Source organism: Rosa chinensis, chromosome 7, assembly GCF_002994745.2.
Source record: "Rosa chinensis cultivar Old Blush chromosome 7, RchiOBHm-V2, whole genome shotgun sequence".
Taxonomy (NCBI): Eukaryota; Viridiplantae; Streptophyta; class Magnoliopsida; order Rosales; family Rosaceae; genus Rosa; species Rosa chinensis.
This window is the reverse complement of record NC_037094.1, coordinates 15,337,561-15,361,209: the sequence shown is the minus strand read 5'-3', so window position 1 is coordinate 15,361,209 and position 23,649 is coordinate 15,337,561. Positions and strand designations below refer to the sequence as shown.

Below are 23,649 nucleotides of genomic sequence, written 5' to 3'. Positions count from 1 at the left end.
CTTTCTTCTTTGGAGATTTCTTTTGGTCATGTTCTTTAAAGTTTGGGAATCTTTGAGAAATCTTCCAAAAAATAACATGTTTGCGTTGTAATCCAAAAATGGTCGCCATATTCCTATGCTAATTTGCATTACTCTCATCGAATTTAACTCTTTTGTATTCTTTAGCAGAGCAATATCATAAACGTCATAGCTTATTACAATTGCAAGAAAATTTTGCCACCTAAGAAAACCATTATGTATTCTATCGGTTTCTAATTATCTATATCAAGTGGTGCACTCGTAGGATCCCATTGTCCTAACATTAGCTGTCACTCTCTACGTGCAAATATTATAAGAACAGGGGTACGACTTGAGAGTACTACATATATTGCTTTGTGTGTGTTGAAAGTTGAAACCTGACTATCATCTGGACACTTTAATGGGACTCTTTAGCAAGAAAGGGCCTTCTGGGTTTTCTTCAACTTCCACAGCAGAGGAAGTTACACAAGGGATTGATGCAACTGGTCTTACTGTCATTGTTACAGGTTAGTTTCTAGTTTACCTAGGCAGATAGAATAAGAATTCATTTTGAGAGCAATTGAAATAAGTAGGTATGTAGGAGATGTAGTGCGATTCAGTGTCTTCCCAGAAAGTAGAAAGATCACGGATTTCAAGTAAACTTCACTAATGCTTTTGGTGAGTTACAATGGGTTTTTTCTTGATTAATATATTGGATGATCATATGTTATATTCTGAAACTAGATGAAAGAAAGATGGTTCCTTCTATTCAACAAGTTTTTTTCTTATTAGATATTCTCTTTTGGGTCTTGGATGTATAATATATTATACATGATCAGTGTGAAAAAATATTCAATATTCTTTTTCCTTTTCTAAATTTACAAGTTAATGAGCATTTCTACAAACATTTCAGGAGCCTCTAGTGGTATTGGCATGGAGACAATGCGTGTTCTTGTGTTGCGTGGTGCTCATGTGGTCATGGCAGTGAGGAACAAGGATGCTGGGACAAATGTCAAAGAAGCACTTCTCAAAGAAATTCCGGATGCTAAAATTGATGTTATGGAGTTAGACCTCAGTTCATTGGCATCTGTAAGAAAGTTTGCAGAAGATTACATTGCCTTGGGTCTCCCATTGAATATTCTTATGTAAGTCAACCGATTGCCATTGTTATTACTGCACTCGAAAGTTTCCATTCAGTGTGTTCTGTTAAACAATGTAGATAGTATACTTGCAAGTTAACATGAATACATGATAAGTGATGAGTGGTTCTGATGCCATAATCGACAACTGCTGGCCCCTAAAAGCTCGAACTATCCTTTCAAAAAAAAGAGAAAAAAAAAAGAAGAAGCTTGAACTATTAAAAAATAGATCAACAACTTCTGATTGTATTAAAGCTAATCTGTATGTTGGTACTAGCTCTAACTTTCATACATGCATAGATTGCAGTTGAAAGCTTATATAAACAGAACTTACTTTTATTTTTGTGGTATATGAAACTAAGAATAAGTTGAATCTTTTCTTTGTTGAAAGTAACAATGCAGGGGTTATGGCAAGCCCATTCAAGCTTTCTCAAGACAACATTGAACTCCAGTTTGCAACTAACCATTTAGGTGTGCTACTGCTACCTAACAATTTCTTTGGATTTTGTCATGTATGCCAATGCATAAGTTTTCTTTGAGTTTCTTTGATCATTTTTTTGGTTACTGATATTTCCATCCAATCCGCAGGTCATTTTCTTCTGACAGATCTTCTGTTGGATACCATGAAAAGCACCTCAAGAGAAAGCAACATTGAGGGGAGAATTGTTAACTTATCATCACTCGGCCATCAATACAGCTACCGTGAAGGAATTCGTTTTGATGCAATTAATGATGAATCAAAGTAAAATTTTGGCAGCATTGTCTTGATGAATCCTCTCTAGGGAGTCTAGGCTACTCTCTTTTAATTGAGGTGCTTTGTCGACATATATACATGTCAATAATCTGTCCTTTTACTTGCGAATTTGCAGATACAGCAAATACTATGCTTATGGACAATCCAAGCTTGCAAACATACTGCATGCTAAAGAGCTTAACAGGCGTCTCAAGGTATTCAATTGCTTAAAGACGTCAATCAAACATGTGTACTTTCTATGAAAATGATATGTACCTCTTGGTTGACGTGGTATATGTTTGGAAAACTAACTAAACAGGAAGAAGGAGTCGAGATAACTGCTAATGCTGTTCACCCTGGAGCAATTCTCACCAATCTTATGCGCTATGATAACTTTTTACATTGTAAGCTTCGTCTTCTCTACTTTATCAGTGTCATTTGATTCTTTAGGAGAATTTGCTGCAGTGATGATTGTAATCAGTTTATACAGTATTGATCACCTTTTGTATTCTATGATAATTGGAGTTCTTGACATTGAATTTTGTCTGGTTTTCTACTGATCCACTCACCTTCTGTGTTTTTCTTGACACAGCTGTTATGAAGGTGCTGCGTCCATTTATCACTAAATCTATTCCCCAGGTACTCTTTTACGTTCCAAAGTATACACAATCGTCTGCCGTGTGTGTGTGTGTCTTTGTTTGCTCAAATTCGTTTGTGCTTAAATTTGAAAATGGCTATGCAGGGAGCAGCGACCACATGCTTTGTGGCACTGAATCCACAAGTCAAGGGAGTAAGTGGCGAATACTTTGTGGACTGTAATGTTGCCAAGCCGAGCTCTCAGGCAAAAGATGCAGATTTAGCTACCAAACTCTGGGATTTCAGCTTGACCTTGACCAATGTCAAGTAGTAGTGAAGGTTTTCATCTTTGATGGGTGTAGCTGGCTCCTTTTCTGCACTGTTTGTTATGAAATCAAATTGCCAAACCACATTTGTACCGTACTTGTAATTTATTACCAGTTGGCCGTCAAACAATGTGTCCTAGTTAATGACACAGCTCCATATATAAGAGCGCGCAACATCACAAATTTCATTGCTTATATTATATATTCCAAATGTGTTCCATTTACGGAACGTCTAGGCTTATTTACATTATTACTCATCTTTCATAATAACCATTTTGTTTTCTTAGCAGATTAAAACCACAAACGTACTAACTGGGATGTTTGCATGAGTTGAAGACTGTTATGGTTAGGTTATGTCATTTATTGAATCCACATTGTTTGATTCTTATAGATGTCACTAGTTACATGAAGGGCTGTTTAAAATGCATAGGAAAGGACAAAATCACATCAATCTAATTTGAACGCATTTTTATCCCCTGTATTGATTGGGTACTAGCCCAAAGATAAGACATTACATAAAAGAAAGGGTTAAAACTTAAAAGAAAAGAAGATCTATAGACTTGCTACTCTAGGAGCTTAAACTCAAATCTTGTAGTGATCTTTTTACTCAGTACAACATTTGAGTTTAGGTGATGCTTCTTTTTCAGTACAAGAGGGTTTTGTACGTTTGTAGGGTTTTGTTTTGCAAGCAAGTCTTGTAGATCTTGAACTTTATTGACGGTCTTACATGTGATTTTTTTTGTCTTTGATACACTTAATGATTATCATTAATCCAATTCTCTGACAAGAATGTTAGCTGCTCAAGATCTCCCAACAAATCTAGAATACTACCGTTGAAGAGACTACCCTGTGTTGGTTGGCCAAATGAAAGTTCTGAATTCTCTGTTGGACTTTGGTCTTGGATGCCAATGTAAACTTTAAAGAGAAAGAGTTGATAACTTGAATTGTGAATACAAACCGTTGGTGATCTCTGAGGCTTCCATAGGCCAGGTTCATGGCAGGCTGCAGGAGTCTTTAGTGGTCTCTTCATCTTGGACTAATTCAAACATGTTGTAGAGAAAAGAGATTCGGGTAAAAATTGATATATATTCCATTAATAATAGGCGCCTCTATATATAGAGGATTACACGTACAATCGCCTTGCTTAGTGTCACGAGCCGCACTTAAGAGTAGTGCTATCGTGACACTTTGTGAAGGAAATGCCGAGAGGGGCGAGCCTTGAGACAAGGAGAAGCCAAGAGGGGCGAGCCTTGGAAGCCCAAGGGCAAGCTAGAAGCTAAAGTGAGGACGAGTAGCATTGTCGTAATTAAGTGGAAGTTTGGGTTCGAGGTACTTCAGCTTGGAATTTGGAAAAACTCAATACACAAGAAATGTCCGGGACGTCGAAAGAGTTTAACGCACTTGACGGCATGTCAATTGGATTTTCTGTGAATTAGTTATGGACAATTAGTCTCCTCGGCTATTTTGATGTTTCCTCCTGCCAGGTTCATGTAAGCAAGATATGCTCTATAGGGGGAGACATGGTGTTAAGCTCTCCACCACCCCCGGTGCTGGACTTCATGGGGCACTAAGTGAGCTTCTCCCAGGCACCCGTGGGGGCCTAGGAGACCGGGCATGTGTCGTCAGAAAGGGGCGGCATATGTTTCCTCAAGTCAGGAAGTCTCGTGGACGGTATTGGCCGAAAGGCCGATATTGCGGTCGACGTCGGGGACGAGGTTTGTGTGAGGGCGATCCTTATGCCATCGGCGTTAGACAAACATGTGGGCTTACGGAAGATATGTCGGGAGCTCGTGGTGCTTATTGGCCACGGAGCAAGCGACGTGGGCATGTGTTAGGGTTCGACCTTGCCCAAAGCAAAGTGATGCCAGTAAGCATGGGAGGGGCGACCCCGTGCTAGATTGAAGGAAGCTTAAGAGGGGCATCAAGGATGAGTTGTTCACTCAAGTAGCGTGCCAACAAGTAGGACGACATGCCTTCTTGGGGATTGGCCTATGGGCTAAGTATGCCTTGGAGCCATGACAGTCATCAAGAAGAGAACATGGTAGCCTTGTTGGATGGTAAAGGCCTCAAGGCCTCGATGACCTGTCAGGTTGGGTACTCAAGGCTTGAGTAGACAGGCAAGTGTTACCCATGAGCCGAGTGGGCTATCTAGGTGATGTCCATAAGGCGAAGTATGAGGGCATGTGTTGCCCAAGAGCCCAGTGGGTTGCACAAGAGATACCCTCGAGGCAAAGATACAACGGCAGGTGGTGTCCATGAGCCGAGTGAGTTGCACAAGTGATGCTCATGAGGTGCAGGATGAAAACAAGTGTTGCCTATGAGTTCATAGGGTTGTGCCAGTGATGCCACAAGATGAAGTAAGCGGGCACGTGCTGTCAAGTAAGGTGTGTAAGTGATGCGCACAAGGTCAAAGTATGCGGGCATGGATTGCCCTTGAGCTGAAGACTGAGTGGGTCGCATAAGTGATGCCCATGAGGTGAAATATGCAAGACATGTGTTGTCTTGGAGCTGAGTGGGTGGTGCGAGAGATGCCCACGAAGTGATGAAGGTGTGCAAGCTACTAAGGAAGGACTCATGGAAGAAATGTGAATGCCAACTTGGTCTCGGTACACAGTCATGCTACTTGCTATTGACGTGCAGGACGCACGCGGGTCAGTAATAGGCTGGCTCAAGCTGGGATGACATGAAAGCTTATCGGTTGGGCGAGTGTCTTGGAAGACAACCATGACACAAGGAAGCGATCGGTTAGTCACAAGATGTGAGACTCATGCGTGAGTAGCTTTCGTTGGTAAACCTCAACAAGTAAGAGGATGATGTCGAAGGGGGTCAAGTTGACAAGAAGAAGCACATAGAAAGAAAAAGAAAAATAGAGTATCAGGGAAGTAAGAAAAATAGGCTGGCCTCGGTTCAGAGGAACCTTGGCGCCTCACGGGCTAATTCCGCTGCGTATAAAGTCGGCCCGTGACACTTAGCAATGAATCTTATATAGAAATAGGAGATCAACATAATATTCTTTCTTATTACATCTAGGGTAAATAACCCTATTTGGGCTAGGCACATAAATGCTAGATTTCCTGCAACATTCCCCTTGAGCAGTCCAAACAAGACGTCATGTAACGTTTATGACGCTCCTCATGTTGCTTTATTAAAAACCTTGTTGAGTAACAAAAATTTGTGGGGACAAAAATAACCTTGGATGAAGGAAAAAAAAAAAGGCACAACACACCTTCACATTTCGAGAATTTTTGCAGACCAATTCTACTCACATGTTTCTCGAATGTGGATTTAGACAATGATTTAGTAAATAAATCTGTCACATTGTCCTCCGATCGAATTTGGTTCACTTTGACATTGAGGAGAGATTGTTGTTGCTAGGCCTGGGCATTTTAGCCCGAAAACCTGGATCGGACAGATCCGGACCTTCGGGTTTGGGCTGGGCTTTGAAAAAAAAAAAGACACCAAAAACTGAGGCCTAGACCGTTTATGAGAAAAACGGGTTGGTCCCGGGCCTTGACTTCCACCAATCATAAAACCCGGAAAACCCGAAATTAAATATATTATATATATTCCACATGTCGTTCTGTGATAGGCTATCTACACAAGCCTATACTTAAAATTTGTACTCGACCTTGGGTTATCACCTACAATCCTTCCTCAGCTTTACATTCATGACTTGTCTAGAATCATTTTCTCCCCAATTACAAACCTTTCTTCTCTGTTCGTCGAAGAGAAAGAAAAACAAGAACTCAAGAACCCTAAATTTCCAGAAAATCCCAACTCGAAAAGAAAGAGCCTAGTCAGCCAGCCTTAATCACTTCGTCTAAACCTCAATCCCATTTTCCCTGATTTCTGAGTTCTAACCCTTTCTCTTTGTTCTTTGTACTTCGAAGAGAATGAAGAACAAGAATGAGGACCCATCCATTTAAAGAAGAACCAACCTACATCTCTTCGTCTAAACCTCAACCCTAATCCTAAATTCTCAATCCCAGTTCATGTAAATTATTTGGTTGTGATTTGTAAAGTTTATTTGGTTTGGACTTTGCTCAATTGCTGCCTTACTGGTCTGGAACTTCATTTCAATCATTTCAATGATTTCCTCACTTCTTCATTTGGTTTGAACTTTGAACTTTGCAATCTCATTAGTTTGTATTTTGTAACTTCGAAGTTTGGATGTTATTTTCTTCAGTTTGTAGCTTTAGATTGTTACTATGTGATTTGTATGATGGGGTAAGCAATACTCTAAACCAGAAAGTAAGAAACAGAATGAAAGTATGGAGAAAATGAAAATCAGCTTAATGGGACATTTGGGCCCAAAAAAACTGGAAGGACCGGCCTATTCATTTTCGGTCTGGGCCTTCCCAGTCCCTAAATGTTGAAACTAAAATTTGAGCCCAGCCAGAACATTTCGGGCTCAGTCCCGGGCCCTGCAAATACCATAACGGGCTGGACCCATGCCCAGGCCTAGTTGTTACTGATTGTAGAAGAACTTAAACGATATATGCTTGGTGTTGTAGTCCTTGATGAAACCTTGCTTTATTTGTTCAATGCAAGCAGCATTATCCTCATAAATGCACATAGGTTAATATGTGGAAGGCTTCAAACCACATACACTTGAATGTGCGTAATTATGGATCTAAGCCATATACATTCATGAATTGTTTCATAAATAGCAATAATCTCTGTATGAATCGAAGATGTAGCAATGAGGGTTTGTTTAGCAGACCTCCAAGATATTGCGGTGTGTATTTTATGAACAACAACATTGCCAATCCGATGGCCCTGGCTAAAGATGTAGGATTGGCAAGGAAGCTATGAGACTTCAATTTGAGCCTAACAAAACCAAAGTAATTGGGTAGAAGGCTTCAACTAGTATGAGTAGATTTCTATTCCTTGGAATTGGTTCTAACATTGGAGCGTCCCCCAATGATGTCTCTTGGACATAACCATAATCCAGAATATCTTCATGAGACGGGTTATTTATGTCGATGATTAATGGATATTTTTGTGCCAAACTCGCTTTCTTTCTCAGGCGAGAATCCATTGAACCTTTGGGCCTCCCACGTTTCCTTGCTGGGAGCCCGGCCTGAGCCACATTGCCATCACCATAAGTACAATTGGCACATAAACTGCACACCTAAATATGCGTAAGTGTGAGACATCAGGCTCATATCCAGTAACCATCTGGGACGCAGAAAAAGGTTGAGTGGCAGTAGACCTCAGACGAATGAGCACAGCTGCATGCAATATTGCATAGCCCCAAGCAGAAACAGGGAGATTGGTGCGCATAACCAATGCTCTAGCAACCATTTGAAGTCTTTTAATGGAAGCTTCTGCGAGACCATTTTGGGTGTGAACATGAGGAACAGGGTGTTCAACCTCAATCCCAATGGACATGCAATAGTCATCAAACGTTTTTGATGTAAACTCTCTAGTATTGTCAAGACGAATTGACTTAATGGGATGATCAGGGTGGTGAACCCTTAATTTAATGATTTGTGCTAGGAGTTTAGCAAATGCAGCATTTCTTGTGGACAATAGCATGACATGTGACCATCGTGTCGATGCTTCAACCAACATCATAAAATATCTAAATGGTCCACAAGTTGGTTGAATAGGTCCACAAATATCACCTTGGATTCTTTGCAAGAATGGAATATTTTCCTTAGTGTCCTTTGCATAGGATGGTCTCGATCCTAATTTTGCTAAAGAGCAGGCTTTGCAAAATGAAAGATGGGCTTTAGAAGCAACCAGGGAAGTATCCGGTTGAGCCATGAAGTCATAATTGACTTTAGAAGTAGAAAAAGGAACCAAGGAGGTATTGGTGGCGTCAATACCACTTTTGGGCGGCAGGGGGTAAGCGGCGCCAGCCCTATTTTGGACCGAATTTCAGTTCTGACTTATTTTCGTTTTGAAAAATGGATGTTCGTGTGAAGTCTTTAATATACGGATCATCATATCATGACCTGGATGTCCCAGACGATAGTGCCAAAGCCTATATGTGTCAGAATCCCATAAGTCATCTCTCATGACATGGTTGGATTCAATAATTCGAATAGTGGTTGCATACAACCCACTAGATCGGCACATAAGTTTCTCTAATACTCGTTTATGTCTGTAGTCATTAGAGGTGATGCAAAGGAACTCTTGTCCATTCTCACAATGTGTTTCCACAGGAAAACCATTGGCTCTTATATATTTAAAACTCAATAGGGTCCTTCCAGCCCTAGGAGCATATAGAGCTTCAGTGACATTAATACTTGTGCCATTTGGCAACATAAATTGAGCTGGTCCTCGACCATGAATCAATTGTGATGGTCTAGGCGTCATCCATAGGAAAAATTGCCTATGTCGCAATATAGTATGTGTGGTGCCACTATCAACAAGGCATTCCAACTCTCCAGGAAACATACTGAAAAATAATAAAGTTCAGAATTAAAACATGTCCATGACATCAAATAATAATACTATACTTTATTAATAAAAATAGCTAATGATTACATCAGAGGTCCCAAAAAGTCTAATCCAAAATAAAATCAAACTAAAACATATTGTAGTCACTCTATCCATTTGGTAACTCCAATCAAATATGACCAGGAAAGTAGAGAGAGATGTTGGTGGAGCGAGGCTCTCTTAAGTACCAAATATCTAAATTACTTTCCTAGACATCATATTTCATTAGGTACACCACATAAGAAAGAGTTTAATACAATTGTCATTTATTGACTAAGGCATATTGCCATTACAAAAATTCTTGAAAAATAAAAGGACTAATCTAATCAAAGTCTACTGCATCCTTGTGCACTTCATCTTCAGCTTTGAAGTCCTCTATGGTGAGATTGACATCTCCACCATCTTTTTCTTCTTCTGCAAGGTACACTTCTTGCTCCCTCAGGTCCTTGTATGCCCTGTATCTTGAAGCTAGTTGCTCGCTTGCCTTGCATTGCTTGAACCAATGCTCACTTGATCCACATCGATGACACATGTCATTGTGGTTGCCTCCCTTTATTTGAGGTGCACGTTGTGGGCGTTCCCTATGAGGGTTGGTGCCACCACCATGACCTATGGCGCCTCCACCACGAGCCATGGTGCCACCACCACGAGCCATGACGCCACCACCACGACCAGGGATACCACGACCACCTCTCCCACGTGTGGCATTGCCACCACGTGTGGCATTGCCACCACGTGTGGCATTGCCACCACTTGTGGCATTGCCACCATGTGTATCTGCACCAAACCTGCAGTTTCCTTCCTAACCTGCGGTTTCCTTCCTTGTTAGGGCGGTTATATGGACCCATACGTTCCTCATATCCCTTATTCTTAGGGTTCCGCTCCTTGCACCCTCTTTTGGGTGCATTATAATTCGCCTCATGAACGCTCTTAGTTTCAATGGGCCTTGAATTATAATTCCTCATGAGTATGTTATCATGTTTCTCAGCTAAATATATAAGATTGATAAGCTGATGAAACCTCATGATCCGTCTAGCATTGACTTCAGTGCGGTATTGCTTTGATACCACAATGGCTGAAACGGGGAAGGTGGAGAGAGTTTTCTCAATTAGCTCTTGCTCTGTGACAGGTTGTCCACAAAATCTCAATATGGATTGTATGCGAAGAGCTTCTGAATTATATTAAGCAACGGACTTGAAGTCAGCAAAGCACAGATTGTTCCATTGAACCTTCAAGTCAGGGAGGAGGGAATCTTGGACATTGCCAAAGCGCTCTTCTAGCACTACCCATAGCTCTCTTACATCCTTGATTGACATATACTCCAATTTGAGTGCTTTGTCCATATGACGTCGCATCAAGATGACTGCTTGAGCATGCTTTGCAGGTGTTCGGACGAACACAAGTTTCGGGTTAGGTGCCTAGATTATGGGTAATATTCCCTTTGAAGTAAGATGGTTCTCAACATCGGTTACCCAACTGTGGTAATCCAAGCCTGTTGAGTTAAGCATGGGAAAATCGAGTCTAGGTTCATTCGTCATCCTGAAAATAAGAAGAGAAGATATAGTAGTTTCGGAGCTAAACTTCCACGAAAACTAAAATAATAAGATTTCCGAGCTATGCTACCAAGAAAACAATTTCCAAGAATCTCTTTTTGGATTAGACCAAATAATAATGTTTTAATATGGTCACAATTTGATGCTTACAGACGCTCTTAGTCTAAGCATTATGAACACTCTTAGTTCATATGAACGCTCTTAGTTCGTTTAATTATGAACACTCTTAGTTCATGCGAACACTCTTAGTTCGTTAACCGTGAATCCCCACAATTTCACTTTGTTAAATACTCAAAACCATTTGGCAACATATATTCCAACATTCTGCAGAAAATAAAAGGAATTTAAAGTACAAAAAACAGCAACTTTAATTACAAAATCTTACGTGATTGTTTTTGGCTTGAAGACACGAGCGTGTTTAGGGCAATAGTAACAAGTGGCGACAGCAGCAAGGGGCAACAAGGTTTGAGGCCTTGAAAGGATCGCAGATGCTGCTTCAATCCCAAGCTAGGATTGTAGTAGCTGTTCGATCCTAATCTAGGATTGCAGTGGCTGTTCGATCCTAAGCTAGGATTGCAGTGGCTGTTCAATCCTAAGCTAGGATTGTAGTGGGTTTGCAATCCTGGTCGTGGTAGAGGGCCGGAACACAGGGCTGCAGTGGGTTGGGGGTAGCAGGGGCTGCAGGAGGCGTGCGGCAGGAGGCTAGGGTAGCAGGGGCTGCAGTAGGCTTGCGGCTAGGGGCAGAGGCAGCAGTAGGCTTGCAGCAGGAGGCTGCGGCAAAAGGCAATACATATAGGGTTAAAGAATCATGCTGATAACGTGTTGTAGAGAATTGGAAAAATTGTATATATTGTATTCATCTCACCATGAAGTTTATATAGGGTTACATCATGTATACAAAAGGCAATACATAATAGCTATACTAATCAATCGCACATTACAAGTATGTCAATCGCATACATTACGAGTCTGTCAATCGCATACATTAAACAATACCTATTGCATGAATAGTCATTATCATTTACAACAACAAGAACATTTATAAAGTACAAAAATGTATTAGACCTAGTACACACAGATGTATGTGGCCCCATGGAAGTTGAATCACTAGGTCATAATAAATATTTTGTCACTTATATTGATGATTCTTCACGAAAGGTTTGGGTTTATTTGTTGAAATCAAAAGACCAGGTGTTCCAAACCTTTAAGGAGTTCCATGCCATGGTGGAGAGGGAGACAAGAAAAACCCTCAAATGTATCCGTAGTGACAACGGCAGAGAGTACACTTCGAACGAGTTCAAAGATTATTGTTTGAAGCATGACATCAAATACAAGAAGACAAGTCTTGGCACCCTACAACATAATGGTGTAGTAGAGAGGATGAACCTTACCATTCTAGAAAAAGTGAGAAGCATGCTAAAGACGACCAACCTGGCAAATTAAAGGAGTTTTGGGGTGAAGCAATGACAATCGCATGTTACCTTATCAATCGAACACCGTGTGTACCGTTGGGCTTGGAGACTCCCGAAGGCGTGTGGACCGGTAGAAGTGCTTCATATTCCCACTTGAGGGTGTTTGGGTGCAAAGCATTTGCACATGTACCGAAGGAGCAAAGATCAAAGCTAGATGACAAGGCCATGCCGTGCATCTTTCTTGGGTATGGCAATGAAGAGAGGGGCTATCAGTTGTGGAATCCAAAGATCAAGAAGTTATTCAGAAGCAGAGATGTGGTGTTCCATGAAGGTCAAACCATTGCGGATTTTGACAAAATGGAAGTAGAACATGCAGACGACCTCACCTACGATTTATCACCGCTTCAATAAGAATCTAGAGACAGAACTCAAGATATGGTAAATGAAAATGTTCCTGATATGGAGGAAGTAGAAGAAGCAGAAGAAGCAGAACCTGGAGATGATGATAAAGCAGAACCTGGAGATGATGATAAGGAGGATCATGATCAGGGGGAGCAGCTAGAAAATTCTCAAGTACTGGTTCAAAGATCCAACAGAGTACCAAAGCCAATTACCAAGTATCCTTCTTCACAGTATATTGTGTTGACCAATGATGGAAAGCCTGAATGCTTTGAGGAGGCAAAGACTCATGCAGACAGTGATAAGTGGATGTTGGCGATGAAGTTTGAGATGGAGTCCTTATTGAAGAATGACACCTATGAGTTGGTGGAGCTTCCTAAAGGCAGAAAAGCACTCAAAAATAAATGGGTGCTCAAGTTGAAGAGAGATGAGAATGAACAATTGACAAAGTTCAAGGCTCGCTTGGTAGTAAAAGGTTTTGGATAGAAGGAAGGAGTAGATTTTGACGAGATCTTCTCACTAGTTGTCAAGAAGACTTCTATCAGAGTTATTTTGGGCATGGCACCTAGCATGGATCTTGAGGTGGAGCAGTTAGATGTGAAAACGGCATTTCTTCATGGTGATTTGGAAGAAGAAATATACGTGGAGCAACCAGAAGGTTTCGAGGTTGAGGGAAAATAGCACATGGTTTGCAAGTTGAAGAAAAGTTTATACGGGTTGAAGGCGTTGGTACAAGAAATTTGACTCATTCATGGTGGGTCATGGATACAAGAGAACTGATGCAGATCCATGTGTGTATATCCAGCACTTTACTGGAGGTAACTTCATTATTCTGTTGCTCTATGTTGATGATATGTTAATAGTGGGCCAAGACGTTTCTATGATTCGCAAGTTGAAAGCAAATTTATCAAAGTCATTTGATATGAAAGATTTAGGGCTAGCTAAGCAGATTTTGGGCATGGAGATTACTCTTGACAGCTAAGCACATTGTCCTAACAGTAGCTGTCACTCTCTACGTGCATATATTATAAGAACAGAGGTAAGACTTGAGAGTACTATATATATATATATATATATATATATATATTGCTTTGTGTGTGTTGAAAGTTGAAACCTGAGTATCATCTGGAAATTTAATGGGACTCTTTAGCAAGAAAGGGCCTTCTGGGTTTTCTTCAACTTCCACAGCAGAGGAAGTTACGCAAGGGATTGATGCAACTGGTCTTACTGTCATTGTTACAGTTCTCTACTTTACCTAGGCAGAGAGAATAAGAATGCATTTTGAGGGCAATTGAAATAAGTAGGTATGTAGGAGATGTAGTGCGATTCAGTGTGTTCCCAGAAAGTAAAAAGATCACTAATTTCAAGTGAACTTCACTAATGCTTTTGGTGAGTTACAATGGGTTTTTTCTTGATTAATATTTTGGATGATCATATGTTATATTCTGAAACCATATGAAAGAAAGATGGTTCCTTCTATTCAACAAGTTTTTTCCTTATTAGATAGAGATATTCTCTTTTCGGTCTTGGATGTATAATACATTATATATGATCAGTGTGAAAAATTGTCATTATTCTTTTTCCTTTTCTAAATTTACATGTTAATGAGCATTTCTACAAACATTTCAGGAGCCTCTAGTGGTATTGGCACTGAGACAACGCGTGTTCTTGTGTTGCGTGGTGCTTATGTGGTCATGGCAGTGAGGAACAAGGATGCTGGTATAAATGTCAAAGAAGCAATTCTCAAAGAAATTCCGGATGCTAAAATTGATGTCACGGGGTTAGATCTCAGCTCAATGGCATCTGTAAGAAAATTTGCAGAAGAGTATAATTCCAAAGGCCTTCCATTGAATATCCTTATGTAAGATAAGGTCCTTCCGTATTATCTAATTTCTTTCTTAAAATGATAGTTCCACTAGGTCTCTTATAATGAGAAGCTCATGTAGAAACAACTAGTTTATACCTAATAGTCGTTTAGTTAGTTTATAGCTAATACTATGAAAATAACCGGTAATATACTTCTTTCTTTGTTGGCAGTAACAATGCAGGGGTTATGGTAGATAAATTCAAGCTATCTCAAGACAACATAGAACTCGATTTTGCAACTAACCATTTAGGTCTGTTACCTACAAATTCTTCCAAGGTTGTTTTCTACAAGCTGCTATAATGAATCAATACATTTGTTACTTGAAACATCCAATATGCAGGTCATTTTCTTCTCACAAATCTTCTGTTAGAGAACATGAAACACACATCGAGAAAAAGCAGCATAGAGGGGAGAATTGTTAATGTATCATCACTTGGCCATAGATATACATACCGTGAAGGAATTCGTTTTGAAATTATTAATGACAAATCAAGGTAACACTATGCATGGTAGCATGTCTTTGATGAATCGTCTTTAGGCTTTGCTGGTTTAAGATTATTAATTAAAATGTGTTTTACTTGCTAATTTACAGATACAAGTCATACAAAAACTATGTTGCTTATGCAGAATCCAAGCTCGCCAACATATTGCATGCTAATGAGCTTACAAGGCGCCTCAAGGTAGTGATTTAGTGCCTTTATATTTTAGAGATGTTCTGCTTTCTAAACTTCTTGGTTCACTTGGTAACCTTTTTTTTTTTTCGAAACATTAACTAAACAGGAAGAAAGGGTTCAGTGCTAATTCTCTTCACCCTGGAACAATTCGCACCAATATTATGCGTAATGATATCAGCGTAAAGTGTAAGCTTCATCTGCTGTGTTTACCAGTGTGAACTGGTGTGGGTTTTGAGTTTTCAGTGATGAACTAACTTATTGTTTGGTTTGACACAGGTCTTCTTAAGGTGCTCCGGCTAATATTTATTAGCAAAACTATTCAGCAGGTACTTGCTTCTTCAGGTTTCAAAACACATGTATCATCATTATTTTGAGTGTAATACCGCATGGACTCATGGACCATATTCATAAACTACATTGTAGGTAGCTAGTGTCACTAACGATATAGGATCCACATATATAAAGGGGTCGCACGGCTATTAGAAATGTGACATACATTGTGATTCAAATGGTAATTCTCATCGAACTTGGTCGTGCAGGGAGCAGCAACCACATGCTTTTTGGCACTGAATCCACAAGTTAAGGGAGTAAGCGGCGAATACTATGTGGACTGTAACATTGCCAAACCGAGCTCTCAGGCAAATGACGCAGATTTGGCCAAGAGACTCTGGGATTTTAGCTTCAGTTTGACCAATCTCAAGTAGTAGTGGAGGTTCAAGTCTTTTTCTGGGCCATGTTGTAGGGATCTGTAATTCGGCACTATTTGTTATGAAACCAATTGGCAGATCACATGGTTGTGCATATAGAATAAATGACTTTAACCCTCTTTCTCTTCATCCTCTACAATGGAGTGTACTGTAAATTAGCATAGCAAACTCACAAACTTGGCCCATGCTTATACAATTCCAAGAATTGACAAAGCACTTGAATGCTTTTGGCAGAAATAGTTATCCTTGGTCGTCAATTAATGATACTTCACCAGCCAACCGCACCCTTCCATATGTAAGAGCTGTGAGCTCATAAACGCAATTTATTATTACAATTTCAAGTGGCTGCATCTTGCTACGAAGTTTATCATTACTCTACGAATTTACATTACCATCACCATTGAAGATGACCCTTTTGTTTTGTTTAGCAGAGCAACATCCCTGTGGAAATTGTTAAGATAATTTTCTTTTATTTCAATGTACAAAGATTACACATATATATAGGAAGAGGTACAACACGTACACCTTCTCCAAAGTCCAAACAAGCCCATACCTATCCCCATACTTTTCCTAATGACCATTCCCTATAATTAGGCTAGTTACAATGTTACATCAACAGTATATACCAACTACCAACTAAGCATGGTGGTAATCACCACACAACCTAACACTAGGTATGGTGGTAAGTAACACCAAGATATGACAACTCTTAATACTCCCCCTCAAGCTGGATCCAGAAGATTGATGGATCCAAGCTTGGAAAGCAACTGGAGAAACTGGATAGAGGGAAGAGGTTTTGTGAAGATGTCTGCCAGTTGATCATGGCTTCGAGTGAAAATAGTATCAATCACCTTGTTTTGAACTTGAGATCTAACATAGTGGCAATCTACTTCGATATGCTTGGTGCGCTCATGGAAAACTGGATTGGCAGTAGTGTGCATTGCTGCTTGATTGTCACAAAACATAGGAATAGGTTAATCATGGTGGATTCCTAAATCAGATAGGAGATATTTCAACCAATCAACTCACAGGCAGTAGAGGCCATGGCCTTATATTCAGCCTTGGCACTCGATCGAGCAATTACAGTATGTTTTTTGCTCTTCCAAGACACTAAATTGCCACTAACAAAAGTGCAATAACCAGTGGTAGACTTCTGATCACAGGCATTTTCAGCCCAATCTGCATCAGAGAACCCCATTATCTTTGCATGTTGATTATTTTGCATTAGTATTCCTCTTCCAATGAAACCCTTGAGGTATCTGAGAATCCTTTTGACAATCTGCAAATGTGCTTTAGTAGCTGCATGCATAAATTGGCTAACCAAACTTACTACAAAAGTAATGTCTAGTCTTGTAATCGTGAGGTAGATCAATTTCCCAACAAGTCTTTGATACTCACCTATATTGTTGAGTTTATCACCTTCCAATTTTAGTTTCAATTTGCTGTCAAGGGGTGTGGCACGAGGCTTGATGTCCATCAGTTTAGCTTCTTCTAGAAGATCCATTAAATACTTTCTTTGGTTTAGAAATAGCCCCTTGTAAGATGTGGCCGTTTCAATACCAAGAAAGTATTTCAACACTCCCAAATCCTTAATGGCAAATTTGTGATGCAAGGATTTCTTAAGAGTGTTGATCTCATCTTCATTCTCTTATGTAATAATAAGATCATCAACATAGACAAGCACCACTAATCTCCCAGAACTACCACTTCGAACAAACATAGAGGAGTCTACATGCTTCTTTTGAAACCATTTGCCTCTAGAACATAACTGAGCTTAGAGTACCATGCTCGAGGAGACTGTTTTAATCCATACAAGGGTATGTGAAGTTTACACACCAAACTGAGATCACCTTCTTGGGGATGACCTAGAGGAAGTTGCATATAGACCTCTTCTTCAAGATCTCCATGAAGAAAGGAATTTTTAACATCCATCTGATATAATGGCCAAGCATTATTAACTGCAACAGATAGGAGAACACGAACTGTGTTCATTTTGGCAACTGGAGCAAAGGTCTCCTTATAGTCAACACCAAAGGTCTGAGTGAACCCTCTCGCTACCAACCGAGCTTTGTGTCTTTCGATTTCTCCATTTGACTAGAACTTTGTTTTGAAATTCCATTTACTGCCTACCTCTTTTTTTCCTTCAGGAAGTTTAACCACACTCCAAGTTTGATTTTCATCCAAAGCTTTCAGTTCTTCTTTCATAGCTGTAGTCCAAACACTTTGCTGTGTGGCTTCTTGATAGCTTTTAGGTTCTGATGCATTAGAGATTTCAGAGAGAAAAGCAGCATATGAGTCTCTGAGATCTTGTTGTAAGATACAAAGTTCTCCAAGGGATACTTAGTGATGTATACTTTGTAGTCTTGCATCTTGAGAGCAGGTCTCCTAGTTCGAGTAGGATACCTTCTTGGAATGGGGATAGCTGGTCCAGGTTCTGGAATAACTTTTTCTGGGTCAGGGGTCATCATGGGCCGGGCTAGGGCCGGGCCGGGCCTAGTCAAAGTCAACAAAATTTAGGGCCGGGTCGGGCCGGCCTTCCAAATATGGCCAAATAGGGCCGAAATGGGCCTAAAAGGGCTTTAATTTGTTTAACAAAAAGAAATACATTATTCTTTTTTCCTTAAAATGTGGCTCCATGGTCATATAGGCAATATAAGACTCATTGTTTTTTGTTGATCATATTTAATATATATATATATATATTGAGATTAACTTATAAGTTATAACATTTATAAATATTAGTTAATGAGGTTATATTTAATTAACTATCTCTCTAAATCTCTAAATTAATTTTTATTTAACAAAGGAAACAAGAATTAAAGAAAATAAAGCTTAGGAAATCAATTACCAAAAAAGAGATAAGTTGTATGCTATAGAAAAAAGAGAAATTTATTTTTAAAATAGAAATTATTAGGGCTTAAACGGGCGGGCCTAGAGGGCCGGGCCGGGCTTGGCCCTAACGGGCTCAAACGGGTAAGGCCGAAGGGCCGGGCCGGGTTTCAATTGCATGGCCCTTACCCTACCCTATTTGAGAAAGGGTCGGGCCGGGCTGCCCTAATGCAAGGGCCAAGTAGGGCTTCGGCCCTATGGGTCGGGCGGGCTTAGGGCCAAAGGGCCAAATGATGACCCCTATTCTGGGTCATCAAGGACATCATTTTGGTAGTCACCATTGTCTTGAGCAGGAGAAGAGTGAGTTTCTGGTGCAGGTGGTGTATATGGTACATTTGGAGCCGTGAGATCTGTTTCTATTTGTTGCATGACAATATCATCACTGTTGTAGTAAAAATGGAATTGCAGAGAGAATTGTGCATTGTTATTGATAATAGGAGCTCTTTATATAGGGATTTACAGAGTACATGAAAGGTAATAGAATCCGAACATAACTAGGAAATCTAGAACCTTCTCCTATTACAACTCTAGGACTAAGCCCTAGTTTGAAGACACACACATGATGTCGACATCCTTCAACACTCCACCTTGTGCCGCTCAAACTTGGTGATGACGCTTTGATCGTTGCCTCACTAAAAACCTTGCCAGGTAACAAAAACCTTATAGGACAAAAAATAACCTTGGTCGAAGGACAAAAAGAGCACAACACATCCTTCACTCTTCGAGATCGAACATGTAGACATCATACCCCCCCTGATGTCAATATCTCCCCCTGATTGCTACAATCATGGGAGTTCGGATAACCTTCTCAATCCGATGCTTTTCACATGTTTCTCGAATGTGGATTTAGGTAACGACTTAGTAAATAAGTCTGTTACATTATCCTCAGATCGGATTTGATTCACTTCAATATTTAGAAGTGCTTGTTGTTGTTGATTGTAAAAGAACTTAGACGATATATGCTTGGTGTTGTCGCCCTTGATGAAACCTAACTTCATTTGCTCAATACAAGCTGCATTATCTTCATAAATGCATGTAAGCTCATCTGTGGTAGACTTCAAACCACATGTTCCTCGAATATGTCTAATTACAGACCTTAGCCTTATGCATTCTCGCACGACTTCATGTAGAGCGATAATCTCTGCATGATTCGATGAAGTAGCAACATGGGTCTGCTTTGTAGTCCTCCAAGATATTGCAGTGCTTCCCATGGTAAAGACATAACCCGTTTGGGAGCGACCTTTATGAGGGTCAGAGAGATACCCTGCATAAGCAAAACCCATCAAGACATCGTTGTCATTTTGATCGAGGGGAGGAGGAAGATGTCGGCCACCATGGACGGCGGCGCCAACGTCAACATCATGGAAGGTGGCGTTTTGCCTTGTGGGGTCTGATCCCATACTTCTGTCATGTCTTTTCTCTCTGTAGGGATAAAACAAGCCCATATCAATCATACCTCTCAAGTATCAAAAGATTGTCTTTACACCAATCCAATGGCGACGTGTTGGCACAGAGCTATGTCGAGCCAACAAGTTCACTGAGAACGAGATGTCTAGTCTTGTGCATTGAGCAAAGTACAATAATGCACCTATTGCACTTAGATAGGGCACTTCAGCCTCTAATAAGTCTTCGTGCTCATCCCTTGGACGAAACGGATCTTTTCTGGGCTCAAGACTACGGCCAATCATAGGAGTACTCACAGGCTTTGCTTTATCTTCATTAAAGCCCCTCAGTAATTTTTGAGTATATGCTGACTGATGGATCATAATCTCATCACTACGGTGCTCGATTTCTAGTCCGAGACAAAACCGTGTTTTCCCAAGATCTTTCATCTCAAATTCGGATTTCAAGTATTTAGCAATTTCCTTTAACTCATCTAGAGTTCCAATTAGGTTAATGTCACGACATAAACTGCTACAATTGCAAATCCGAAATTTGTCCTTTTTATAAACACGCATGGGCATATTTCATTGTTGACATATTCCTTCCCAATCAAGTAGTCACTACATCCGTCCGGATTGTTTCAATCCATATAATGAGCTTCTCAATCTTATTGAAAAAGTACTCCGTGGTTTAGAGCCACTTGACTTGGTAATTGGAGTCCATCTGGAACCTTCATATATATCTCTAAATCTAGATCCCCATAAAGATATGCTGTAATCACATCCATAAGCTGCATGTCAAGTTTTTTGAAAACTACCAAACTGACAAGGTAGCAGAATATAACGTCCATTACGGGAGAATATGTCTCCTCGTAGTCGATTCCAGGGTGTTGTGAGAAACCTTGCGCCACAAGGCGGGCTTTGTATCTAACAACCTTATTTTTCTCATTACGCATTCTAACAAAAACCCATTTATGGCCAACATGCTTTATACTTGGGGGCGTTAGCGTTATAGGCCCAAATATCTGTCTCTTTGTTAGTGAATCCAATTCAACCTGGATCGCATCTTTCCATTTAGCCTAATCTGCTCTTCGTTGACATCTTTAACAGAGCAAGGTTCGATATCATTGTGTTCTATAATTTCTTGAGCGATAGAATATGCAAACACATCATCAAGGATAATAGAATCTCAATTCAACGTCTCATGTACACTAGTGTAATTCATGGAGATCTCCCTATTCCCTGGAATTGGTTCTAACATTGGAGCGTCCCCCAATGATGTCTCTTGGACATAACCATAATCTGGAATATCTTCATGAGACAGGTTATTTATGTCGATGATTAATGGATTTTCTGTGCCAAACTCGCTTTCTTTCTCGGGTGAGAATCCATCGAACCTTTGGGCCTCCCACGTTTCTTTGCTGGGAGCCCGGCCAGAGCCACATTGCCATCACCATTAGTGATAGTGGCGCCATGTCCATGATTTTTAGGGACTTCAATCATTGCAGGCACGTTTGCAGCAAGTATGTGTGATCTTGTCATTTTAGCGATATCAAAAAACGCATCAGGCATAGAGTCTGCTATGTTCTGAAGATCGAGAATTCTCCGCACTTCAATTTCGGACTGTGCGGTTAGGGGATCAAGATGAGACAAAGTGGGGACAAATCACGACAATTCATGTCGTTCCTGTTGAACATTATTATTCTTATCTCCCCCTAACGAAGGGAAGACTATCTCATCAAAGTGACAATCTGCAAATCTAGCGGTAAATAGATCGTCTGTCAAGGGTTCTAAGTAGAGGATAATGGTTGGAGAGTCATATCCAACATAAATGCCTAATCTTCTTTTGAGGGCCCATTTTGGTGCACTGTGGCGGCGCAATTGGCACATAAACTGCACATCCAAATGTGCGTAAGTGTCAGACGTCAGGCTCATATCCAGTAACCATCTGGGACACAGAAAAAGGTTGAGTGGCACAAGGAGGAGTATTGAAGGATGTCGACATAACTAGGAAATCTAGAACCTTATCCTATTACAACTCTAGGACTAAACCCTAATTTGAAGAGATACACATGATGTCGACATCCTTCAACAATCTCTTGGTAATTCCAACTGAGAGGTTCTACCATCCTATAAGGTTGATCCAGAAATCGACAAAGAAAGGAAATCAAGAAGGAACTCCCCCTAAGTAGAGGAATCAGTAGCACTAAAGAATGGAGTGTTTTCAACAAATCAAACATCCCTTGATACAGACAGCTTCTTAGTGTTTGGATTAAAACACTTATATCCCTTCTGTGTAGATGAATATCCCAAAAAAATGCACTTAGCAGCCTTGGGATCTAACTTATCCCTGTGAGCAGATTGAACATACACAAAACAGACACAACCAAAGACTTTGAGGTGTGTAATGTCAAGTTTTCTCCTTTCAAAACTTCATAGGGAGATTTGAAATTAAGGACTTTACTTGGCAATCTGTTTATAAGGTATGCAGCAGCAGTGAGAACTCCTTGAGACCAGAATCTCTTGGGAACATTCATTTGAAACATTATGGATCTTGTCTTTTCAAGGAAGTCCTTGTTTTTTCTCTCAGCAGCACCATTTTGTTGTGGAGTTCCTACATAACTTGTCTGGTGTAATATCCCATGAGTGCTTAGAAAATGTGACATGATTTTAGACATATATTCGGTACCATTATCTGATTTGAGAGTGTGGATTTTAGTTGAAAACATAGTTGTGACAAGATTATAAAAATCTTTGAAGGCATATACAAAATCACTCTTAAGTTTCAGAAGATATAACCAAGTGGCACGAGAAAAATCATCAACAAAGGTAACAAAGTACTTATAACCATCAAAGGAATCTAGAAGAGCTGGTCCCCAGATATCAGAGTGTACAATTTCAAAAGGTTTGCTAGCTTGAGATATAGATGAGCTAAACGGGAGTCTAGTAGACTTAGCTAGATGACATATTTCACATTGAAAAGGTTCTTTACACAGATTTGGAAAAACAGAAGACAAAACATGCTTTGAGAGATGGGCTAAACGCTGGTGCCATAGCTGGTGTTCTTGAGCTAGACTGAGATTAGCTTGGGAGACTTTGGGAACTCTAAAATCCTTTGAAAGGTAGTACAGTCCATTAAGGTAAAAACCTTCACCAATATGCTCCTTGGTGGCTAGATCCTAGAAAATAACCTTGTCAGGATAAAAAATGGCTAGGCATTTTAGAGAATTGGTAATCCTTCCAACTGACATTAACTTGAAATGAAAGGAAGGTACATACAAGGCTGTGGATTTTATGGTTTCTGAAAGAATGTTTATTTTCCCCTTTCCTATAACTGGCACACCTCTACCCACTAGGCCAAAAAAGCAAACAGACAACGGACCAAAATCATTGTGTGATTTGGACAATCTTCGTTGTGTATCGGAGCGTTGTGTGATGAAAAATGGCACAATGGTGGAAAGCCGTTGTGTGAAACACAAACAGTCGACATTTTCTTTGTTATCAGCGTTTTACCTTCCCTCAGCAGATGTCGGGCACAGTTGTCG

The 23,649-nt window shown here is 40.2% G+C and overlaps 2 protein-coding genes across 4 annotated transcripts; both read left to right on the top strand.

Annotated features, from left to right (window-relative positions):
• The first annotated feature begins 147 nt into the window (after positions 1-147).
• Positions 148-3,012, top strand: LOC112179119 (short-chain dehydrogenase TIC 32, chloroplastic). Of its 2 annotated transcripts, none has more exons than XM_024317440.2 (8): positions 148-524; positions 911-1,142; positions 1,528-1,607; positions 1,725-1,878; positions 2,006-2,084; positions 2,189-2,273; positions 2,462-2,508; positions 2,612-3,012. In XM_024317440.2, exons 1-8 carry the CDS (start codon positions 419-421, stop codon positions 2,774-2,776), a joined length of 948 nt encoding a protein of 315 aa, XP_024173208.1. In that variant the 5' UTR covers positions 148-418; the 3' UTR covers positions 2,777-3,012. The 2 variants fall into 2 exon arrangements, with proteins under 2 accessions (XP_024173208.1, XP_024173211.1); XM_024317443.2 differs by lacking the exon at positions 148-524 and adding an exon at positions 549-675.
• A 10,709-nt stretch (positions 3,013-13,721) lies between these two features.
• On the top strand, positions 13,722-16,114 carry LOC112180599 (short-chain dehydrogenase TIC 32, chloroplastic). 2 transcript variants are annotated; one of them, XM_024319151.2, is made up of 8 exons: positions 13,722-13,824; positions 14,212-14,446; positions 14,623-14,702; positions 14,793-14,946; positions 15,045-15,135; positions 15,237-15,312; positions 15,403-15,452; positions 15,666-16,114. In XM_024319151.2, exons 1-8 carry the CDS (start codon positions 13,722-13,724, stop codon positions 15,828-15,830), a joined length of 954 nt encoding a protein of 317 aa, XP_024174919.1. In that variant the 3' UTR covers positions 15,831-16,114. The 2 variants fall into 2 exon arrangements, with proteins under 2 accessions (XP_024174919.1, XP_024174920.1); XM_024319152.2 differs by having other exon boundaries at positions 15,237-15,328; positions 15,437-15,452.
• Positions 16,115-23,649: the final 7,535 nt, after the last annotated feature.